General features: G+C 39.6%; 1 protein-coding gene across 1 annotated transcript in view; it reads left to right on the top strand.

Moving 5' to 3' along the window:
- The first annotated feature begins 16,437 nt into the window (after positions 1-16,437).
- The window catches only part of FRMD7 (FERM domain containing 7), a 46,065-nt gene continuing 37,355 nt past the window's right edge, over positions 16,438-25,147 (top strand). The window contains 1 exon segment of the mRNA XM_074323318.1: positions 16,438-16,520. Within this exon segment, the coding sequence (XP_074179419.1) occupies positions 16,438-16,520 (83 nt within the window).

Genomic DNA, 25,147 nt, shown 5'->3' with positions numbered 1-25,147 from the left:
CAGCAAAAGCAAGTTTTAAAGATATGCTAAATATTTGTAAGAAGACAAAGCAGCCATAACTGAGTTGTCCTACCCTAAAAGGTACTATTGCTTATTGAAATCATTTGTCTATGAGTCTCATCCCATGAACATTTATGGGGAGAAAACTGTGGTTCTGAGGGAAAGGAGAAGGGGAAAGCTACTCTCCTTTTCTGAAGAAAACCTATGGGGTTTGGAGTAGCGATAGAATTATGCAGTTGTAATGAGAACTTGAGGAAGTAATGGCAAGTATGAAAGAGAAAAATAGGATAACAGACTATTTAGTTTGATTTAGTACTTATAGATCAGGGTTCTTAATATAATTTCTAGCTACAAGATGATTGCATACAATTATACTCATCTCTTCAAGAAAGAACAAATGTATTGAACACATCATTTGGGGTTCATCTTCCAGTATCGTAAGATACATACATTTTGATGTCAGGATTTATGTATGAGCATTTTGAAATCTACAACTGGAACAGAAAATGGTATTTGCTCTGATATTTACATTAGCTACTAACAAGGAACAAATAGTTCATTTTCTTTGAAATTCATACAAAAATGCTGGTTGTTTTCTTTTATACATAAACTGACAACTGCTATTGGGTGTATGGGTAACCCATTTTTCAAATGAATATTTCATTTTTATTTGAATCATGTGCTTTGTGGATGATGACTTCATGACTTCAGCTTGTGTTTTGCTGTCTCTTCCTTTCACTTGTATTTGCAAAAGGCATTTCTAGGTCCATGAACCTGAATGATTTGTTTTTGTAGCAAATAGCTTCCATTAAAGGTATGAGACATTTCCTATTCTTTCTTGGAACTACATGTAAGGGGTAGAAAATGTCTTTTGAGTAGTTTGTCCGTTTGCAGGCTGGTGGTGTACACTCACAGTGCTCCAGTACCTGAATTAGTGAGCTGAGTATTCAAAAGACACAGCTTTAGGCTAATTTTTTAATAGATATTTCAAGCAAGTCAAAGAGAAGTCTTTGACAAAAAGTGACAGAAGAGCTTTCTGAGTCTGCAGTTCAAATTCAAATCCAGTTAAATGGGGGGTGGGAGGCACGGGGCCATAGCTTCACAAAATTCACCTTCTGAGGAGCCAGTTCCAGCAACTTGAAATCAGAATGATTTGGCTTCTAGTCAGAATGTTTCTTTCCAGCTGCAACACATTGTGTTCCTTGGGAAGGTAATGGGAGAGATTTGATACGCAGCAATTTGGGTGTCACAGAATCTGATTCCTTTTGCTTTGTGGAAGGCTATTCTGTAAGTAGCAATCACGGTGATACTCAGAGTGGCAATAGCATTAACTGTAGTCCCATGAGCAGCTTTCTCTTGAGAGGGATGGAACCTTAAGTTAGCAGCCAGCCATCCAACAGTATCTTCTCTCCTTAATAATAGTAGACTGATGATGATGATGAGGAGGAGGAGGAGGAGGAGGATAGCAGTAGCAGTGAGTCACAAATGAATAACACTTTAACATTTACAAAGCAATTTCACATCCATTAGTTCGTTTGATCCTCCATTCCACCCTGTGAGTGAAGGTAGGAAAAAATATTAATCTTTTCCCACTTTGCAAATTAAGAGATAGGGTCTCAGGGAGCTGAAGTGACTTGTGCAGGATTACACAGCATATAAATGCAGAGCTGGGACTTCCAATCCATAACTCCCCACTACACCATGTACAAATGTATCCAAAAGACTCATCTGTTAATAGCCTGTAGCCCTGTAAAACTGCTCATGCACATTATTTGTTTTCTGTTGCTGTCAAAGGGTATAAAATTTGGCATACAGTGAGCCTTTGATGACTGGTGTATCCTTCTTTCCTTATCCATGGATAAAAAGCTATGTGAGAAAGTAGTTCCTAGAGGTCAGGAAGACCATGGCATGAATCTTTTCATTGATTCAAAAGCTTAAAAAGCAACTAAATATGTTTTCTTTTATTAGTACTAATATCTTAAACAGGATGAAGACATGCTTAAAACCATAATGGAGAAAACCATCACCAGCTAAGGAAAGCCACATGGAGGAGCTTTTAAAAAATATTATTTACTTATTTATTTATTTTCATTTTCAATTACAATTGATATTCAATATTTTAAATATTACTTTCAGGTATATAGTATAGTGGTTAGACATTTATATAATTTACGAAGTGACCCTCCAATTAGTCTAGTACCCACTTGGCTCTATACACAGTTTTTACAATATTATTGACTATATTCCTTATGCTTGACATCCCCTTGACTATTTCATAACAACCAATTTGTACTTCTTAATCCCTTCACCTTTTTTGAAGGGGCTTTTGATACCAAAATTGACTGAAATCTCAAGAGGCATGGATCAGTCTCAGGAAGAGTTGTTTTTCAAAATAAGATTTAAGAAAATAATTGTCTGCATAGGGAGAAATAACGGAATCATGGCCATTTGTGTTGATTTTACAGAAAGTACAGTAGTAGATATATGAAAAGGACCCATGATCAGATAGAATAACGTCCCTTGGGTAGGGGTAATTGGCATCCAGAACCCTTTACACCACTCACAGTAGCATTATCTTGGGGAATTTCCTGGTTTCCATGATCTGGCTCAGGCATACAGACACATTTGTCAGCACTACCCAAGAACTGAAGTCAGAGACTGATATTTAAAACCAGGATGCCAGTGTCACCATTTACAGTGGGACTGTGGACAGTAAATTCCTTTCATCAGTAACACCAAATGCCAAATGTCAGAAGAGTCAGATTTAAAGGAATGAGAACTATTATTCTAATATTTGATAGCCTGATAATACATCCATCTCCACAAAGGCCTTATCGTTGAGACCTTTTAGTCACTCATTCATTCATTTAGTTATTTTGTTAACAAATTATTATTGCGGTCCTAATATGTTCCAGGCCCTGTTCTGGACACATTAGATTTGAAATGTAATAAGGTAATGATTTTTAAAAAATTGTAGATTTTAGTGTAAATTCAGTTTTGTCTCTTCAACATGGGGTCTGGAACTTTTCTTGATAGAAAAAAGGAAGAAGAGACCAAATCTATGGCTTGCTGAACTCTTAGAAAAAGTAGAGGTCAGGTTCCTAGTTTGATTATGAATCCCCCCAATATTCGCACATACCAGTGGCAGTAATGAGTGTCTTTGGAGACTGATCTTTTTTTAAAGCCTGAACTGTTTGCTTATCTCAAGTTTAGAGGAAGAGTTTTCAAAAACAATAATCCCCTCATTATATTTGACACAGTTCTGTCTGCTATAGGGTACCCTGCCTGCTGCAGTCCTGTTTTTTGTAGAAGCACGGTGGAGGGAAAGAACAGCAGTTGTTTGTGAACTTTCAAAAGAACATTTCATTTTGATGGTTTCTGGAGCCAAAAGTCAAAATAAGAATTTTGAAACATCTCAAATCTTACAATTACCCGATTGCTAAGTGACTATCAATACAGTGGGTATCCAGTGGTTTACACAGCAAGAGAATATGGTGAGTCGTCTTACCTGATTTCCCTGGGAGTCCATCATAAAGGCCACCAGGACACATTTTCTGAAAGAGGCAGAGGGGAGGCAGTGCCTGGACTGAGCACTATTCAAGCTAAATAGCAAAGAACTGCTTAGTAATTTTTTGTTTGTTTGTTTGTTTCTTGGTTTGTTTGTTTGTTTCTTTTTATTAAATTTATTGGGGTGACAATTGTTAGTAAAATTACATAGATTTCAGGTGTACAATTCTGTATTACATCATCTATAAATCCCATTGTGTGTTCATCACCCAGAGTCAGTTCTCCTTCCATCACCATATATTCGATCCCCTTACCCTCATCTCCCACCCCCACCCCCGCCCCCTTACCCTCTGGAACCACTAAACTATTGTCTGTGTCTATGAGTTTCTGTTTCTCATTTGTTTGTCTTGTTCTTTTGTTGTTTTTGGTTTATATACCACATATCAGTGAAATCACATGGTTCTCTGCTTTTCTGTCTGACTTGTTTCGCTCAGCATTACTCTCTCAAGATCCATCCATGTTGTCACAAATGTTCCTATATCATCTTTTCTTACTGCCGAATAGTATTCCATTGTGTATATATACCACAACTTCTTTATCCATTCATCTATTGAAGGACATTTTGGTTGTTTCCATGTCTTGGCCACCGTAAACAAAGCTGCAATGAACATTGGAGCACACGTGTCTTTATCTCTAAATGTTTTCATATTTTTTGGGTAGATACCCAGGAGAGGGATTGCTGGGTCATATGGCAATTCTATTTGTAATTTTTTGAGGAACCTCCACATTGCCTTCCATAACGGCTGCACCAGTCTGCATTCCCACCAACAGTGTATGAGGTTCCTTTTTCTCCTCAGCTTCTCCAACACTTGTTATTATTTGTCTTGTTGTTGATAGCCATTCTGACTGGGGTGAGGTGATATCTGATTGTGGTTTTGATTTGCATTTCTCTGATGATTAGTGATGTTGAGCATTTTTCATATGTCTATTTGCCATTTGTATGTCCTCTTTGGAGAAATGTCTCTTCAAGTCCTCTGCCCATTTTTCAATTGGGTTGTTTGTTTTTTTGTTGTTGAGTTGCATGAGTTCTTTGTATATTCTGGATACTAGCCCCTTATCGGAGGCACTGTTTGCAAAAATCTTCTCCCATTCAGTTGGTGGCCTCTTTATTTTGTCAATGGTTTCTTTTGCTGTGCAGAAGCTTTTAAGTTTCATATAGTCCCATTCGTTTATTTTAGCTTTTACTTCCATTGCCTTTGGAGTCAAGTTCATAAAATGCTCTTTGAACCCAAGGTCCATAAGTTTAGTACCTATGTTTTCTTCTATGCAGTTTATTGTGTCAGGTCTTATGCTTAAGTCTTTGATCCATTTTGAATTAACTTTGGTACATGGTGACAAATAGCAGTCCAGTTTCATTCTTTTGCACGTGGCTATCCAATTCTCCCAGCACCATTTATTGAAGAGGCTGTCTTTGCTCCATTGTATGTTTTAGCTTCTTTGTCAAAAATTATCTGTCCATATTTATGTGGTTTTATTTCTGGGTTCTCAATTCTATTCCATTGGTCTATGTGTCTGTTTTCTGCCAATACCATGCTGTTTTGATTATTGTAGCCCTGTAGTACAAGCCAAAGTCAGGAAGTGTGATACCTCCATTATTGTTCTTTTTCTTAAGATTGCTTTGGCTATTCGGGGTCTTTTGTGGTTCCAAACAAATCTGATGATTTTTGTTCTATTTCTTTAAAATATGCCATTGGGATTTTGATGGGGATTGCATTGAATCTGTATATTGCTTTGGGTAATATGGCCATTTTAACTATGTTGATTCTTCCAATCCATGAGCACGGAATGTCTTTCCATTTCTTTGTGTCTTCTTCAATTTCTTTCAAAAATGTCTTATAGTTTTCAGCATATAGGTCTTTCACATCCTTGGTTAAGTTTATTCCTAGGTATTTTATTCTTTTTGCTGCAATTGCAAAAGGAATTGTTTTTATATTTCTTTTCTGAGATTTCATTGTTAGTATATAGGAAGGCAATGGACTTTTGTGCATTGATTTTGTAGCCGGCAACTTTACTGTATTCGTTGATTGTTTCTAATAGCTTTTTGGTGGAGTCTTTAGGGTTTTCTATATATAGCATCATGTCATCTGCAAAGAGTGATAATTTAACTTCTTCATTCCCAATTTGGATGCCTTTTATTTCTTTCTCTTGCCTGATTGCTCTGGCAAGGACTTTAACACTATGTTGAAAAGCAGAGGTGATAGGGGACATCCCTGTCGTGTTCCTGAACGTAGAGCAAAGGGCTTCAGTTTTCTCCATTAATTATGAGATTAGCAGAGGGCTTGTCATATATGGCCTTTATTATGTTAAGGTATTTTCCTTCTATACCCATTTTATTAAGTGTTTTAATCATAAATGGATGTTGTATCTTGTCAAATGCTTTTCTGCATCAATTGATATAATCATATGATTTTTGTCCTTTATTTTGTTTATGTGATGTATCACATTGATGGATTTGGATGTTGAACCATCCTTGTGCCCCGGGATGAACCCCACTTGGTCGTGATGAATAATCTTTTTAATGCATTGTTGTATTCGATTTGCTAGAATTTTATTTAGGATTTTTGCATCGGTATTCATCAGAGATATTGGTCTGTAGTTTTCTTTTTTGTGCTGTCCTTACCAGGTTTTGGTATCAGGGTAATGTTGGCCTCATAAAATGAGTTAGGGAGTACTGTCTCTTCTTCAATTTTTGGAAGAGTTTGTGCAGAATTGGTATTAGATCCTCTTTGAAGGTTTGGTAGAATTCACTAGTGAAGCCATCTGGTCCCGGACTTTTGCTTTTGGGAAGGTTTTGGATGACTGATTCAATTTAGTTACTGGTGATCGGTCTGTTTAGATTTTCCAGTTCTTCATGGTTCAGCCTTGGAAGGCTATATGTTTCTAAGAACTTGTCCATTTCTTCTAGGTTGTTGAATTTGGTGGCATATAGTCCTTCATAGTATTCTTGGATGATCCTTTGTATTTCTGTGGTGTCCGTGATAACTTCCCTTTTACGTTTCTGATTTTGTTAATCAGTGTCTTCTCTCTTTTATCTTAGTAAGTCTAGCCAAGGGTTTGTCAATTTTGTTAATCTTTTCAAAGAACCAGCTCTTTGTCATATTAATTTTTTCTATTGTCTTTTTGTTCTCTATTTCATTTAGTTCTGCTCTAATTTTTGTTATTTCCTTTCTTCTGCTGACCTTGGGTTTTACTTGTTCTTCTTTTTCTAGTTCTTTAAGGTGTAACATGAGGTTATTTATTTGGGAGTTTTCTTGTTTCTTGAGATAGGCCTGTAATGAGATAAATTTCCCTCTTAAAACTGCTTTCGCTGCATCCCAAAAATTTTGGTAGGATGTATTTTCATTGTCATTTGTTTCTATGTATCTTTTGATCTCTCCTCTAATTTCTTCTTTGACCCAGTCCTTCTTTAAAAGTATGTTGTTTAATCTCCATGTATTTGTGTTTTTCCGCTTTCTTTTTACAGTTGATATCCAATTTCAAAGCCTTGTGATCAGAGAATATGCATGGTATGATTTCAATCTTCTTAAATTTGTTGAGACTGATTTTATGTCCCAATATATGGTCTATCCTTGAGAATGTTCCATGTACACTAGAAAAGAATGTATAGTCTGATGTTTTAGGATGAAGTGCTCTATAAATGTCAATTATGTCCATTTCATCTAATGTGTCATTTAGGGCTACTATTTCGTTATTTATTTTCTGTTTGGATGATCTATCCATAGCTGTCAATGATGTATTTAAGTCCCCTAGTATAATTGTGTTTTGGTCAATTTCTCCCTTTAGTTCTGTTAGTAGTTGCTTGGTGTATTTCGGTGCTCCCTGATTGGGGGCATAAATATTGATGACTGTTATGTCTTCTTGTTGTAAAGTCCCCTTCACCATTATGAAATGTCCATCTTTGTCTCTTGTTATCTTTTTCACCTTGAAGTCTGTTTCATCTGATATCATTATGGCTACACCTGATTTTCTCTGGGTACCATTTGCTTGGAGTGTCAATTTCCACCCTTTCACTTTGAGTCTATGCTTGTCCTTGTAGCTGAGATGTGTCTCTTGGAGACAGCATATGGTTGGGTTTAGTTTTTTTATCCAATCTGCTACTTTGTGCCTTTTTATTGGTGAGTTCAGTCCATTTACATTTAGGGTGATTATTGATATGTGAGGATTTCCTGTCATTCTATCTTTAGTTTTCTGGTAAGGCTGTGTCTCCATTGTTTCTTTGCCTTTTTGTTGTTGTCTATTATTTCTGTGTGGTGGTATTCTATGATGTTTCCCTCTGTTTCTTCTTTTATTTCAGTATATATTTCAATTCTGGATTTATTTTGAGTGGTTACCCTTAAGTTTATGTAAAAGAAAGTTTGATATTTAGAGTATTCCATTTTCTTCAACACGCTTACTTTCTCCATTCCCATATTCCGGTTCAGGCCTGTACTCTCCCCCTTTTTGAGTTTTGGTTGCCACAAATTGTCCCTGTTGATGGTGGTCAAATAGCCTCCTTTAGTATTTCTTGTAGTGCAGGTCGTGTATTAGAAAATTCCCTCAGCTTCTGTATGTCTGGAAAGGTCTTTATTCCTCCTTCATATCTAAAGGATATCTTTGCTGGATATATTATTCTTGGCTCATGGTTTCTCTCTTTCAAAAGTTTGAATATTTGGTTCTACTCTCTCCTGGCTTGTAGAGTTTCTGGTGAAAAATCTGATGATAATCTAATGGGCTTTCCTTTGTAAGTTACCGTCTTCTTTTCCCTGGCTGCCTTGAGGATTCTTTCTTTGTCGTTGATTTTAGACAGCTTCAATACAATGTGCCTTGGAGAAGGCCTGTTGGGATTGAGGTAACTAGGTGTTCTATTTGCTTCTTGGATTCGAGGGTCCAGTTCTGTCCACAAATTTGGGAAGTTCTCATCGACAATTTGTTTGAATATATTCTCTGTTCCTTCTCTCTTTCTTCTCCTTCTGGTATGCCCATTATTCTTATATTGCTCTTTCTGATGGAGTCAGAAAGTTCTTGTAAGTTCTTTCATTTCTTTTAAGTCTCAAGTCTCTTTCTTCTTCTATTTGTGTCATTTCCAGGTTTCTATCTTCGATGTCACTGATTCTTTCCTCCATCTGGTCAACTCTACTACCTAAGCTGGTTATTTCATTCTTAATTTCTTCTATTGAGTTCTTAATCTCCAGAAATTCTATTTGGTTCTTTGTTAAGATTTCAATCTCTTTCGTAAAATGCTCATGCTGTTCTTTGATTGAGTTTCTGAGTTCATTTAACTGCCTATCTGTGTTTTCTTGTATCTCGTTGAGTTTTTCAGAACTGCAATCTTGAATTCTCTGTCATTTAAGTCACATATTTCTGTATCTTTAAGTGCCTTCTCTGGAGATTTTTCACTTTCTTTCTGAGCTATCTTGTTGCCTTGGTTATTCATGGCGATTACTGGTTTACTATTTCTCTTCCTAGACATCTACAGGAGTGACTTCTGCAACAGGTTGATAGAAAGCGGTCTTTCTTTTGTTTGCCAGTACTTGTTGGTAGAATGTTTTATTATTTCTCCAACTGCAACTTATTTTTCTTCTCCCACACAGTAGTGCTATGTTTTCTCTGCACTATTCCAACTTCTCACACAATGGGGGGATTCCCTGGGAGACGGGCTTCTCCTCTGTTAATAATTCGTCTAGGTCACAGGGCGCAGTGTCCCGGTGGGTATGCGGAGAGCTTTTGATGTTCCAAAGCTCTTCCAGCTCCTGATTCAGAGCCCGTATGTTTCAGCAGTTCTGTTTACTCCTGCAGGGATCCTCCCAGATAGGTGGGTCCAGGGGCAGGGTGAGCTGTGAGAGGTGGCCCAGAGCAATGGCGGCAACCACCACCACAGCCGGTCCTGCTTCCACAGCTCTCTCCCCTTTGCCGGAACTAGTTGGGCTGTGGATTTGTGTTTGTGGGCTACAGTTCTCAAATATAGCAAATTTTCTGTTGTTTTGATCTGACACTGCTACTGTTTCGCTTCTAGCACTGGGCAGGTGGGGGCAGGGCAAGCTCTGGGAGGTGAGGAAGGGGGCGGCTAGTCTCAGTGCCTAAGGCTCCGTTCTCTGCTCGGCAGTGGGGGCTTAAACCACCGTTTTCAGCCTTTTTCCCTCAGTCTTTTCTCCGAGGTCTCTGCCGTGAGCATTGGGTTCAGCCGTGTTATATGCTGTCCCCTCAGCCCTGTGGAGCCCTGGCGGAGCCCTAGCAGTCCGAGTTCTTCCCTCACTCGCACCTGCGGTAGTTCTGGGAAGCAGCGAGGAGCTCGGCGCACTGAGCTAGGTCTGAGTCCTGCGCCCACGCGGCTCCGTCTCCGCGCACTTCTCCCTTTCCTCCTCCCTCCACTCACGCGAATCTCCCACCTGTAGGTGATTTCAGTCGGTAGTGGGCCTCTTCGTGTTGCCTGTCTGCTGTGCAGGGAGTCCTTTGTGGAGTTTTTGTTGTTCGATTCTTTGTAAATTCCAGGGGAGCTTTACAGAGGCTCACCTCACTCCGCCATTTTTCCGGAAGTCTCCGTTTGTTTTTTAATTAAATTTATTGGACTGAGAATTGTTAATAAAATTACATAGATTTGAGGTGTGCAATTCTGTATTACATCATCTATAAATCCCATTGTGTGTAATGCTGAGCGAAATAATTCAGACAGAAAAAGCAGAGAACCATGTGATTTCACTGATATGTGGTATATAAACCAAAAACAACAAAAGAACAAGACAAACAAATGAGAAACAGAAACTCATAGACACAGACAATAGTAATTTTTTTTTATTATTGGTAGTAGTATTTACCCTTGTATGTTTGTCCAGGAGCTGTTTTTTAAATTTATAATGATGAAGTGTTTTTCATATTTTTGTCAGTAGTGAAATAGATACCTCTCCTCTCCATAGGGAAAAGCTCTTCCAACTTCAATGAGATGGAATTGCTCTAGTGTTACTACTACAAGAGAATGTAATTAGATTTGGGGCAACAAAAACTGCACCATTTTAGGTGTGTAATCTTGGGCCAGTCACTTAATGCCTTAGCTCCCTGAGTTGTTGTGAGGAGTAATATAAATGATACAATGTATATTTAGAGTCTGATAAAGCAGGACAAATTTGATTCTGCCACTTACAAGCTGTGTGGCTTTGGGCAAGTCACTTAGCCTATCTGAGACTTATTTATGTCAACTCTCAAAACTTGGAATTGGGGTGTCAGGGAAAACTTTCCAAAGAATAAACAATTTAAGTTCCTGAGTAGGAGCTAAGGAGGTGAAGAGTGGGAGCTGGGGTGTAGGGGGATGTATGGTGATCTATACAAAGGGAAGATTGAAGGTCAATATGCAAAAGAGAACATGTCCCTTTCACTGGGATTAAAAGAAAAAGGTCAATCTGTAATGGAGTGTTGAAAGGAAAATGGAGAGTAGCTAGAAATCAAGTTGAAGCAGAAGTATTCAGAAGCTAGATAATTCCAGCCATATAGTCTCTATATAAAGTTTGGGCTTTATCCTGAAAGTGATAGAGAATCACTAGAGTCTAAGAAGCTCAAGATGGAAACGTATGCATCTGCTTATTCATTAATTTATGCACTCATTTGCTCAGCCAATATTTAATGAAATATGTGTCCTAAGTGTTGGGGATGCCAGGTAGAATCTGAGTAATAGCTTCAAGTTCAGTGGCTCAAATTTTAGTTAACCTATGTCCTAATGCATGCCCAAACATCAATATTCCAGCCTGAAAGTGAATGGCAGAAACAGACAGGAAGGATTTATACAATAGATGTGGATGAGATAGAATTTCTAAAAGCACTTGATACTGGTCTATATACAGGAGATGAGTGTGAAGGAATCTAGATGACCTTCACATTTTTGGCTTTGGTGACTGCTTGGATGGTGGCCCCACTCATCAAGACAGAGAACAGAATAAAAGGTGGGCAATAATGAGTGTTGTTTTGGAGTTATATATTGTGGAAGAGAAATACATCTGGAGTTGGGCAGACCTGAGTTCTAGTCCCAGCTCTAACAATTTTAAGGTGAGTCGCTTAACCTCAGGTGAGTCACTTCACCTCTTTGAGCCAGTGACTTTAGCACTAAAATAGGTATACTCATAGCACCTACCTCACAAAGTCATTGTGAAGATAAATGAAATTCCAGAGGTAAGAGTCCTGAAGCAAAGCAGGTGCTCAAAGCATGTTAATTCCCCTCTTCCTTGTTTACAGACCTCTTAATTTCTACAGTTTGCAAATCAGCATAGAATGGTCTTTCACCCTCAACTTGGAGTTTCTTTTAAGGCTTGATTTTGCAGCCCACCTCCAGGCAGTAGAGCTTTGTTTCCCCAGATCTGCACTTCCTTTTGGACTTCCAGAGGTTAATTTATCCTACCTTTCTGTGCAGTTTGCCCTTTGCTTAGTCAGCAGCCCCAGGGGATTTGCTCTTCTTGCTGGAGTCATTAATCCTGGGAGTGTCCATAATAACTGTCTAGAGTTACCTAAAATAATGTTGGACTTCCATTAAGGAAGCAGGTGAAAATAGCCAAACCCTTTGTGATTAACTACATTTTAAATTACTCTGTGGTTATTTTCTTAATACCTTTCACCTTTTTCACCCATCCCCCAACTATGATGTAAAGTACAGCATGGAGAATATAATCAATAATATTGTAATAATTATGCATGGTGTCAGATGGATACTGACACCATAGACTTACTGGGGTGATCCCTTCATAAATTATATAAATGTCTAATCATTAAGCTGTACACCTGAAACTAGTATAATATTGTATATTAACTGAAATTGGAAAATAAAATAATTTAAAAACTAAATTAAAAGCTAAAGAAAATTACTCTGTGGTAATTATTCATAGTAATGCTAACAGTTAATAATAAAGGTAACAGCAATACTACTGACTGATAATCATAGTATTTATCAAAGCCTACGTTCTGGGTGCATTTTGCATGCACTATTTCATGTAATGTTCACACAAATCAAATAAGTGAGTGTCACTATCTAGGGTAGTTATATAACCTCTCTGTGCCTTGGGTTTTGTCATCTGTAAAACAGGGATAATATTAGTACCTACTCTATAGGATTATTACAAAGATTAAATGAATTAATATATCTAAAACACTTAGAACAGTGACGGTAAGTGCTATAAATGTGCTTGCTACACGGATGCCCCATGGAATTTGGCTCCACATTTAGATGGTAAACACACATCCTGATACTTATGTCCAAATAGCAATATTCCAAGCAGATGAGGCCATGAATATTATTTTGTTTTAGGCCAGGAATATTATTTTTATCCTTATTTTACAGAGAGGTTGACTTACCCAAGGTCACATTGCTATTTAAGTTAATGGGTGAGCTGGGGTTCAAACCCCAGTCTGTCTAGCTTCAAAACCCTGGCTGGTCATTAGTTAGTTGGTAGACTTATGACTCAAGGGGGATTGTTGTATGTATTGTAAAGCTTCCTGATTTTCCAGGATTTCATGATGTATCCTCTAGTTCCAAGCAGCTGGCCCCACACTAGGTGCTCAATCAATGTTTGATGACAGACTGACCAATAGACTGACCATATCAACTCATCACTAACTCCGTGCCTGTACAAAGAACTTCAATTGATGGAGCTTCTAAACCATGTCAGAAATATCATCCTGGAATCATAATGTCCCAGCCTAACCAATGTTGGTCAGTTCTTCGCCAGGGATTTATTTGTCATCACAGAGAGCCCCAGCTGCAGGATGAATGCCTTTGTTTAAACTACTGAGTTTGCTTTGCCCCTTATAGCCTAAGGTTTGTTGATTCAGGGAATAAATTGAACTGAAAAAGAAAGAAAATGCTTGTGCTTTGTCTGGCACAAAGCCAGGCTGGAGGCCAGGCAGAGCAGCTAGCCAAGTGTGGTTTACATACTGCTTCTCCCACCCCACCCCTCTAGGGGCCACATGTCTTCTGCTGTCACCTGGCTGCTAGGTTACCAAGGTTGCCCTCCTGACATTCGAACTCAGAGGAGAGACCTGGACTCAAGCTTTCCCTCCTCTAACCCTCCCCTGCCCCTTCTTTTTCCATCCCCACAGCTGAAAGGAGGAGGGAACTTGAACCCAAGAACATTTGAGGCACTGAAGTGGTGATTGGGGAAATGTCTTTGGAGATGGGCGGGTGGTGTTTGGGTGTATGCTCAAATATGCACTCATAGGAATCTCTATGAAGAGTTTTAGTTAGTTGGGGCCTTGACACCACTTCATTTTTCATCACAGTGCAGGGCCTCACCTGTTGCCTAGCTGCTGGGGAGGACTAGCTGAAACTAGAGCTCTCTGCAGAACTTCTGAGTGAAACTTGCTAAAGGGCAAAATTCCTCTGAATTCTATATGAGTTTTTCTCTTTTAAATGCCATTTACCATGTACTAGTATCATTGTTTGACTTGTTACAAATACAAAGATATTACACTAATAAGAGCTTAGCTTTCATTGTTGCTTTAAGACAATGAAGTTGTGAATTGCAACTGAGAGACTGAGAAATTCTTCAACCTGACTGAGTTGGGTCCAATATCTTGGGTTCAAAAGGGTATGGCCTGAGGGGCAGAACCACCTGGGAGTTGGCCACATTGCCCCAGCAATTTCCTAAAAGGACCTGCAGCAGAGAGCAGTGCTGGCCTTTCTGATTCTAGGTGTCACTAAGCAGTTTTGTGCCAGACTGTCAAAACTGGAAAAACATTAGGTTAGACCAGTTCTACTGCTGAGAGCTCCACCATTAACAAATCATTTGCACCACAGGCGGTATAGGGAAATTGGCCAATCTTGGTGACAGGGCAAGGCACCACAGAGAAGATCTGCTGAAGGCTGCAAAGCTCAGGAAGAATGGAAGTTGACAGGGGGGGCACTTCTCTGGGGGCTGTGGAACTCTAATGTATAGCTTGTCTGTTCTAAACACAGCTGCTATGCAAAAACTCCAGTTATTAACCTACCCCACACAATCTTATTCCAACCCCCTTTCCTTTATTCCCTCTCTTCCACTTTACCCACATCCTCCTTCTCTTCTGGGTCCAAGGAATAGGGCAAGAGAAGGGAGGTCTATCTGAGTGAGCTGACCCCAGGCCCTAGAAGTGCTTACGCATGGGGCCTCACCACTAATCACTGCTTTTAGCTGTCTTAAACAAAAGGTCCTTTGTCCTCCGAGATTTGAAATTCATCTTTCAACAGACTTAAAGACAAAGGTTCTCCAGAATTTCACACTCAGAATATTTTAAGTGATTGCAAGAGATCTGTCACAAAGTTACTATCAATTGCCTTTGATGCTGTGAGATCTCACTTCCTGACCTAACTTTGTTCTAGGAATTTCTACTTACATTATTTCATATAAGCATTAGTTAATAAGTTTGTTAAATAGGTATGATTATACTACTTCACTCATTCATCACTCATTCAACAAGGTCTTATGAGCCCTCACTGCTTTCATGCAGTGTTAGCTACTGAGGACGCAGAGAAAAATAAGAGAAAAATAAGAAATAGCATCTGATCTCAATGATCTCATAGTCTAGTGGAAGAATTAGAAACGGAAACAGATATGTACACTACAGTATGATGTATATAAATGACAGTGGCAAGGACAGTTTTTTTAATAGCACAAAGGAAGGGCACCTAACCCAGATTGAAGCATGTATGTTGAGGGGATGGTCACAGATTTTTTTGAGGGGGATATGCCTAACCTGAGCTCTAATTACCAGTATTAATTATTTTGACACGTGTTGGGGAGTTGGGGGGAATAGGAAGAAGCGGAGTTGAAAGTTTGTCCAGACAAAGGTAGAAACATAGGGAAAGGCTTATGGAGTAGCTCAACCTGATTGGATCTTAAAATTGAGGGGAGAGAGTGCTATGAGAGTGGTGAGATTGAGAGAGGATAGAAGAAACAAACATGGGCCAAGTCATAAAAGGGATTTTTTCCACAAGTATGAAGAAATCAAGGTTCAGCAAGGTTATATATGAACCCAAGGTTATACAACTGCAAGTATGTACTTGAGCCAGGAATTCAAAGTAGATGCATTGACTTCAGAGCCCAAACTTTCCCCTACAACCTGCTGATAATCAGTAGGAAGTTTGGGTTCATAAAATCCTTTCACTGCTTTACCAAGCAAGGGCAATCGCTGTCATGTTTGTTTTCCACAATTTGTATTTGTATTTCAGTATTTAAATACAATTTTACACAAAATATAAATACTTTAGTATTTAGTTGGAAGTCTCAAACAAAAATAAGACCAACAACCAACAATGCAACCTAAAAAAGCTGGGAAATTCAATTTCTGGAAAAAATTGTCCTAAGGAAATGATTAAGGTTGTGTGCAAAGATAGATATATATCTTTGTGTGCTATCTTAGTGTTGTTTGTAATAACTAAAAGGAGACTATGATTTACATATACAACAAAGTGTTCTATACAGTAATTAATGATGATATTAATAATATAATACTAAATGTTTTAAAAGTTGGTCACCCAATAGTTTAGTGGTTACCAGAGGGTAACAGAGGAGGGGGGTGGTAGATGAGGGAGGTGGTAGATGGTAGGGGAGGGTAAAGGGGGATCAAATATATGGTGATGGAAAGAGAACTGACTCTGGGTGGTGAACACACAATGGGATTTATAGATGATGTAATACACAATTGTACACCTGAAATCTATGTAATTTTACTAACAATTGTCACCCCAATAAACTTTAATTTAAAAAAAAAAAACCAGTCGGTTACCAAAAAGTGTTGTATCACATGCATTGAGAATTATCCGGAAAGCTTTATCCTAAGGTCCTAATGATATCGTGCTAAGGTCCAGCTGCCTGCTGCTTGCAAAAGTTAAAAGTTAAAAATCGAGAGACATGGCTGGTGGAAAGAAAAGCAGGTTTATTCAGAATGCCGACATCCTGGGAGGATGGAGGACTCCTTCCAAAGGCTACCTCCCCGTTCCTATACTGGTCAGAAGGTTTTATAGGCAGGTAAGTGGGAAAGAACAAAGGAAAACAGGCTGTGGGGACAGAGCCCCAGAGAGCAGTTTCCAGGCTCTTGGCCTCACGTGGAAAGGTGCTGGCTCGGGTAGTAGATGGCTGTCGACTGTGGCTAGTTGGCTGTCAGCTGTAGCTGGTTAGCCAATTGGCCACTGATATAACTGCAGTGGCTGTGGTGGAGAGTGGGAGTCGGTCGGTTGGCGGAAAAGCAGACAGCAGGTCGCACATCGTGTGAATCCAGCCTGCAGTGAGACTATAGTTGTATGACTCCCCTATCTGTGACTCCGTGGGTGTTCCTTTTTGGCCTCACCATATCCTGCGTTCTTAAGTGGGGAACGGGAGCTGAGACCCCGCAGGCCGCCAGCACGACACAGGCCTCAGGACTAATAGTTGAGAACTTGTCTCCTGTGGTCTTCTAAGGCTTCAGGTCTGCCTCGATGTTATGTTTAATCTTATTGTGTTTGCCATCTGTGAAAAGCTGCTAGGGATTTGTGATCTTGGGTCCCTACAGGTGCCTCAGGATTAAAGAAGCTGCTCTTTTCAGGTTAGGATGTTTGTTCGTTAACACGGTATGGATAGCCTTGAAAAAGGCAACAGAGTTCTCCCGTTAATCAGTGGGAAAAGAAACAAAGAGGAAAAAACTGACTATCAAGATGGATCAAACTGCAAACTAGCTAAGTTTAATTACATTATTGATGTACAAAATTTCACCCTTACACTAATACTGTCTGTCCCTTGATGGATGGGATAGCAGGCACTTTCTTTTTGCTTGCTTTTCTGTTTCTTTTTTAACCCTGATTTTTTTAATAAGCATATTTTGCTTTCTGAATGAGGAAAAAAACCCTCAAAAACAATGAAACTTTATTAAAAAAATGATTGCTATATAAGTTCCATTTCCTGCATGAGCAATCAAAATAGGGGACTCCTCACAAAATGGTAGGGCCAGACATTTTAATCTGTTTACAGCCAGGTCCTATGATATGTGGAGGTTCTGGGCACCTACCCCAAAATGTAAACCCCGTTGCCCACTAGCCCACAATTACTATTCAATTCCTTTTCAACATAAATAGCAATGATGATAGCTAATATATATCAAAAGAATGTTTATTATGTAATAGGCACTAGTATAAATATTTTACATGTATCAGCTCATTGAAATCCTCAGTGAAGTAGGTGCTACCAATATCCCCATTTGAGTGTTCAGCAAACTGGGAGGAGAGATGAAGCAACTTGCCCAAAGTCTAAGTGGTAGAAACAGAATTTGAATGGGGCACTCTGGGTTAAGAGCCCATGCACTTGATCACTGTATTTGCTCTTTAAGTCTTGTCTTTCAAGAGCTACTGTGTTGGAGTTGCCTCAGCATTTCACATCTTAAGCAGTTAGCTCTTGCGTATGTTGGGAGTGGTGATGCAGAAAACAAGGTCAGCAGTTTCAGGGAAAAACTGACTTAGGGTTAGCAGGACCTGCAAAAGCTGTTAGGGAGCTTTCATGGGACAAATGGACAATGGAAACAGTTTAGAAATGGATAAGGTTAGAAAGATAAGGTATAGGGCATCTGAGAATTGCAGGAGGCCAAAAAAGACAGGTCATTCTTGGGGGCTCAGTGTGGGGGAGTGGTTATGTTTTCAGTCCAAAGTCCATGAGCCTGACATTTCAAAAGCCAAAAGTCAAAACCTCAGAGTTTGGAGTAAGGAAAGTTTACTGATTGAGAAGGTGTCATGCAGGGAAGCCTGCGGGTCTCTGCTCCCGCTCCCCATACAAGAACGCAGGATATGGTGAGGCCAAAAAGGAACACCCACGGAGCCATAGGCAGGGGAGTCATACCACTACGGTCTCACTGGAGGCTGGGTTCACTGGACGTGCGACCTGCTGTCCCTTTTGTCTGCAACCCACCGGCGACTCTCTTTCACTCTCCCCCACTCTCCTCTTCCTCTCTTGCTGGCGTAGCCACAGCAGTTATATTAGTGGCCAATGGCTCACTGGTTACAGCTGACGGCCAACTAGCCACAGCTGATGGCCATCCAATCACAGTTGATGGCCATTTACTACCTGAGCCAGGCACCTGTCTATGTGAGGCCGAGAGCCTGGAAACTGCTTTCTGGGGCTCTGCCCCCACAGAAGGCTCTAACCAAGAAGCCCTAGCAGCACTTCAAATCCATCTCAAGAAAGTACAGTTCAGGCTTCTTTTCTGTCAAAGGGAGGGAAATGCGAGGGGGTGGGTTTTTCTCATTTATTTTTTAAAATTAGTTACAGGTGTACAAAACAACATAGTGAATAGATATTTATATACCTCACAAAATGATAACCCCAATAAGTCTATTACCCATCTGACATGTACATAGTTATAATATTATTGACTATATTCCCTATGATGTACTATATATCCCATGACTATTTTAAAATTATAGTTGACATTCAATATTATTTTATGTCAGTTTCAATGTACAATGTAGTGGTTAGACATTATGTAATTTATGAAGTGATTCCCCCTGTAAGTCTAGTACCCATCTGACACTATACACAGTTTTTACAATATGGCTGTTTAAAAAAAAACAAAAAACCCTCAAGCCCCAAGCAGAATTCCTCTAATGATTTGCATGTCTAAAGCAGGAGCTAATAGCCTTAAGACCATGGGAACCTCACAGACTTGAACAAGATGGAGTCAGAGAGGGTGCATTTCACTGTTACAGATGCTTCCAAAAGGACATAGTAGGTTCTCTTAATTCAGTGAAGTCAGCAACTGTCTGTAGTACCGACAGCGCTGAACCTGAAACATAATTGATGCTCAGTAACTGTCCTTTGAAGCAATGAAAGAATGAATTTTCTTGTTCTTGGCTACCAAGCAGCTAATCCCTGCTCCAATGAGTTAGCTGATAAAATGTTAGTTAGTTAATAAACCATTATAAGAAGTCAAGTCTTAAGTCAGGGGGAATGTGGCACAAACATTTCATGTATTACAGTAACAAAATTTCCCTGAGCAGCCCTGCACCCATGTAAAACCATGTGGTCACAATAAGCCCTCACTGACTGTTTGAAATGGGGAAAAGGGATTAAGAAGTAGAAATTGGTAGTTACAAGATAGTCACGGGGATGTAAAGTACAGCAATGAAAATATAGTCAATAATATTGTAATAACTATGTATGGTGCCAGGTGGGTATTAGACCTATGGGGGGTCACTTTGTAAATTATATAAATGTCTAACCACTATGTTGTACACCTGAAACTAATACAATATTGAATGCCAACTGTAACTGAAAAAAAAGAAATGAGATTGTCAGAGATGAGAAATGCTTTGACCCAGGCTCCCCCAAAGGTCAACAAAGGACAGGTCATGTATACTTCTACTAGCCTACAAAGGCTCCCCAAGTCTGTCTGTGGATGCCACCATGAACATGTTTGTTCATTTCTGCATTTGGAAGAATGTGGATTAGAGTCTCCTAAACTGGAACAAGCAAATGTCAAATTCAATGTTCAGAACAGAGGGAGATCTCTTGTTTTGATTTATACATAGCAATGAGTCAGCTTAACAAGATCTTTCTGCACAAAGAATTCCACCTAAGCAATTAAGGAGAAAGGTATTGGAAAAGCTTGAATTGGGAGTTTGCAATTAATTTTAAGACACAAAGGTTAGTATCTCTTGGGATCCAGTTTCCCACTAAAGATTGCTAATAAGTAACAATTCCTGCCACTACCCTCTTCTCAGGTTTCCACAATTCTACGTTTTGCAAGTCAAACCATGCTTTCTCTTTTTTTCTTGTACATTAGAATTTTAAATGTGCAGTATTATATATATATATAAAATTATATATAATATAATTATATATAATATTATATATATATATATATATATATATATATATATATATATATATATATATATATATATATAAAATTATATATAAAATAATTTTTTGTGGGCTTGGCTGTGCTTGTCCCTGGGTATAGTTAGAAAATCCCGGACAACTGTTTCAGTTTATGTTGCACATCTTAACAACAGATCTGCCATAGTGAAATAGCCCTGAAGAGGAAGAATGGCAGAGGTCTGCAAACCTGGGATCAGTTTAGACTAAGCCAGACTGAGAAGACTATGTAATCCCTAGGCTTTGGTTTGTAGAGCTGAGGCCACCCCAAGGACCACATGTATGAGTTAGCACTCAGGACTTGGATGGTCATATGCCTGGGTAGGCTAGAGGGAAAAGGGTAGAAAGCTGTAAGCAGGCCCAGGAGTTGTTATACTAAGCCACAGGTTCAGCAAATTTTAGTGAAGCAACTACTGTGTATACAGTGTGGGTGAAAATCAGTCAAGGGAGAGCAAAGCCTAGCTGGCTCCCATTTGTAGGGCCAAGCCATCACCAAACAGCAAGAACCCAAGTAAAGAGACTAGGTAAACAAGAGTCAGGAAGTCAGACAGTTGTGTGTGTAGGGAAAGAGGAATGAAGTAACAGGTCCTAAATGACTGCTGCAAAAGTGGAACTTGGCAAGAAGCCAAATTAAGACTAAGCCAGGAGCCCTTTATAGGCTTCTTGCTGCAGGGCAAAGCTGGTTTCTTCCTGTAGTCCACAGATGTCGACAAACAAGCACACCTGGCTAACATGGGGGTGTTAAAAATGTGGTGGAAGGAGACATTTTGCTAGTCAGTTAGATTCTTTTTTTTTTTTTCAATTTTCAAATCCAGCTTTAATATATGATAGAACATAAATTCATCGAAGAAAGATTGGGAAATTCTGGTAAGCAAAAAGAAAAAATAAAATTCAAGGTTTCAACATTTTGGTGTATATTTTATACATTGAAATACTACTTTCTTATGGATCCCTAAATTCAACATGTGCTTCCCCATTCCATTTAGTTTGGAATAGTTTCCTGAATATATTTGTAAAAGATTTTCTGTTCAGTCCACACAGATGCTCCACAGCAACCCGAATACATTGGGTTTCATGGTTTCTTATTAAGTAGATGTTTTAAAAGGCATTATTTAATGGCATCTTTATAGAGTTTCTGTGAAATTCACAATCTGTCAGAACAGAGTGGCTTCCAATCTGTTCCCAGCCCTGCTGGGTGGCATAGTTAGCACTCTTTGTAAATGAATTAAAACTGATTCTAGGAAAAAAAGAGATAGAAATGGAGAGCAAGCAAGGAAAAGGAGGCTAAAGGAGAGACATTGAAATAATAAGCAGAGAGAAAGGTGAGCCAACAGTACAGTCAAAAGTTGAGAATAGCTGATAAAGAAAAAAACAGTGAATATGGAAGGAAAGAGTGAATTAAAGGAACAAGTTTTAGCTGTTTATCTTTTTCTTGTCCTTCATACACCTAGCTATTAGTTTTCCCTTTATATTTAAGGACAGCCTGGTGTAATAAAGTGAGCCCATTACTGGAGGCCAGAAGACCTGGGTTCCAGTCCCAGTTCTGATATTAACCTGCTGAAAGAGCTTCGGCAAGTCTCTTCCCTGCTCTGGATTTAAATTTTCCCACTTGTAAAATGAAGGGCTTGGACTACATGACATCTAATGGTCTCTGTTGTGTCCTGAATGTCTCATGTTGCTAGGTATATGCAGCATGTTTTATCAACCTGAAGTTTAAAAGAAAATTCCAACTACCATTTGGAATCCGGTTGTGCATCATGCGCACCATGAGTTTAGTGCTAACGCATTACATGGAAACAATTATAATTGTTTTAATTACCCAGAGTAGCTAGTAATTTCAACAAGACTTGGGAGCACTGTCTTGAGAATGCTATTATTACACTGTCACTTTTCAACAGCCTTTCCAATATAGCCATGGTAATTTCAACGTCCTAGGAGTGGGAGCAAGGTTGCTATTAGGATGGTAATCTTTTTTTTTCTTCATTTTTTCCCCATTAATATGAAGGATAACTGAGCAAGCAATCAGAGTCTCTTAGACACCATCCAACAAAGAGTATGAATCAGATGCAAACCTGTCTAGGTCATTGCCAGGCCTACATAAGGCCTCAGGCAGTGTGACATATCATTCCCTTATAGCTTTAAAAGGTGTCCGCCAAAAAGGATCATCTATCAGGAACTAGATTAGATCTCTGATTCCAGAGTTCTGTTTTGAACTTAGTTTGAGTCAGTATCAACATGGCTGCAGATAAAGAGGGTGGTGGGCAGGCAGCTGTTCATTTTGATTCTCTAGGACCCCCTAGGAGCTTTCTGAGCAGTTAATCCTTAAGCCTTCTATCTATCATACATGCAGTATTTTGAACTGCTTTGAGTTTTCAGAAATAAAATAAAAATCATTTGTAATTTGGTGTGAATTTCACACATGAACAAACAACTACAAGGGTTGGTCTCCCTGACTACTGCCACCATGAAATCTTAAGTACAGTTAAACTGTTCTTCCCTCCAGGGTTTATTGCTGAGTCCTATGGGCTCTGGGGAAAGTGCCTCAGTTGGCTTCCTACTTATTCTTTGTTCTTTGATGTGTTTAACTGCACCTTGCTCTCCACCAGATGCTAAAAGACTTGACTGCCTGCAGAGAGGGCTCCATTTTAGAATGTACTACTGCTACCTGGTAATTAGCCTCTCACCACTCTCAGCAGTTCACTTTTTACCAGGAGTTCAACCCCCCAGAAGGGTTACTGTTTGACTCATAATTTCTTCTGCCCTGACCTGAAGGAGCTCAGTTTCCTAGTTCCCTGGGTAACTATCCAGTGCAAACTTTGAAATTATGTTCAACTTCTTTCTTAGAAAACTGGTTGCATCTGACTATATTGGTAAATGCGTAGGATAAGTGCCCTGTTTTTTGTTTTTGTTTTTTTCTGCAAAGTCAGAATATTTGCATTTTTAATAAAACGTGAAACAGCTCTTTAATAGGAGCAGTTCCAGGGTTTAATCCTTAAGGGATTCTGAGATTTCTGGAAGTAGCCTATACATGATAGGAAAGGAGAAAGACTTACCTTTGGAGGGGTCCAAAGTCTGTAAATGAGGTGCATGCCCATTACTGTTTATAAACAGAGCTGGATTGAAGTGAAGGAGTATATACCAAGATGCAGAATAAGATTTCCCTACGTGGAAGGAATTAAATAAGCGTCACCAAAGACATGCAGTCATGCTGGGTCTCCGGTCCTGCTCTCTGCACAAGAATGCAGGATATGATGAGGCCAAAAAGGAACAACAACGGAGCATGGGTGGGGGGTTCATACCACTATATTCTCGCTGGCAGCTGGCACAGGAAGGAGGCTCCACACGATGCGCAACCTGCTGTCTACTTCCCTGCCAACCAATCCATCCCCTAGTGTAGCCACAGCAGTTATATCAGTGTCTAATGGCTAACTGATTACCACTGATGGCCACCCAGCCACAGCGAATGGCCATCCGATTACAGCTGGTAGCCATCTAATAACCGAGCCAGCACCTTTCCACGTGAGGCCGAGAGCCTGGAAACTGCTCTCTGGGACTCTATCCCCACACATGCTTAGTCTGGAGCTGCACCAAATGGTACCAAAAATGCAGAAATCTCTCTAGACTCCCTATGTTACTCATCAAAAGTCAGATCCTCTCACTAGAGTGCTCTACTTGGTTCTGGGTTCTAAAATGCTATTCAGAGTTCAGGATAGGAAGAGTAAAAGGAGAGATGAAAATTAGCCATCAGGGCAGCCAGAAGGGACTAGTTAATAACTGTCTCCATAAAGATGCTGAGTGGCAATGTGTTTATACTATCCTAGATGGAATTGATTCTGGACCAGTGTAGGAGTGGGTGACTGGGGTAAGTTGCAAATGGGATAATACACAGGGAAGTTCCCAGATGCACCATAAAAGACCAGAAAGAAAATTCCAGGTGGGTGACTTTAAAAGGAATCTGTGAACACATCAGTGGTGGGGTGTCAAAAAGGTATTTTATAAATTTATGTCAGCAGAAAGCTTTTGAAAAGACAAGCTGTGAATTTCCACACTGACACAAAGGGTAGGGAGTGTCAAAGGAGGAGCTCAAATATGTGCAGACATTGGTGAGGAATGTTCCAAGCATCCCCGCTCTCAGATAGGTAGAAATGGGAAGAAAATGTCAGGGAGGTGCAAAAGGAGGCATAAAGGTGGATAAAAGGCAGCAAAAATGTAGTCTAAGTTCAGTCATAGTGTGTGCAAGCCCTGACCCTGGCCAAAGGCAAAAGGGGAGTAAGCAAAGAGAATACCAGGATCTGTCTCCAGGCCTCTTCCTCTCCCTGACTTCCCCAAGTCCAATTGCACTTACCATGGAGACATGTCTGACATCTCACCTGTTTGTATTCTCACTACCACAGTTGTAGTCCACGCGACTATCTTCTGTCACCTAAACTGCTGCAGCAGCCCCATCTGGTCTGCCCATCACCTGTTTTGCCCTATCCTCCATCCACTCCTTACAGCTTTGTTCTTCAGTATGGTCTACAAAGCAGCAACATCAGTCTTACCTGGGAGCTTGGGAGAACTGCAGATTCTTGGGCCACACCCCCAACTATTGAATCTGAATCTACATTTTAACAAGATACCCAGATGATTTATATGCACTTCACCATTTGGGAGGCTCTACCCTAAATACTGCTAGGATGGAGTTTCTAGGACATAACTCTGACCATGTCAATTTCCTGCTTAAAATCATTCAGCTACCCCCACACCAAACCCTGCAT

The sequence above is a fragment of the Rhinolophus sinicus genome, chromosome X (assembly GCF_036562045.2).
Source record: "Rhinolophus sinicus isolate RSC01 chromosome X, ASM3656204v1, whole genome shotgun sequence".
Classification (NCBI taxonomy): domain Eukaryota; kingdom Metazoa; phylum Chordata; class Mammalia; order Chiroptera; family Rhinolophidae; genus Rhinolophus; species Rhinolophus sinicus.
The sequence above is the reverse complement of the archived record's forward strand: the minus strand, read 5'-3'. Positions and strand labels throughout refer to the sequence as shown.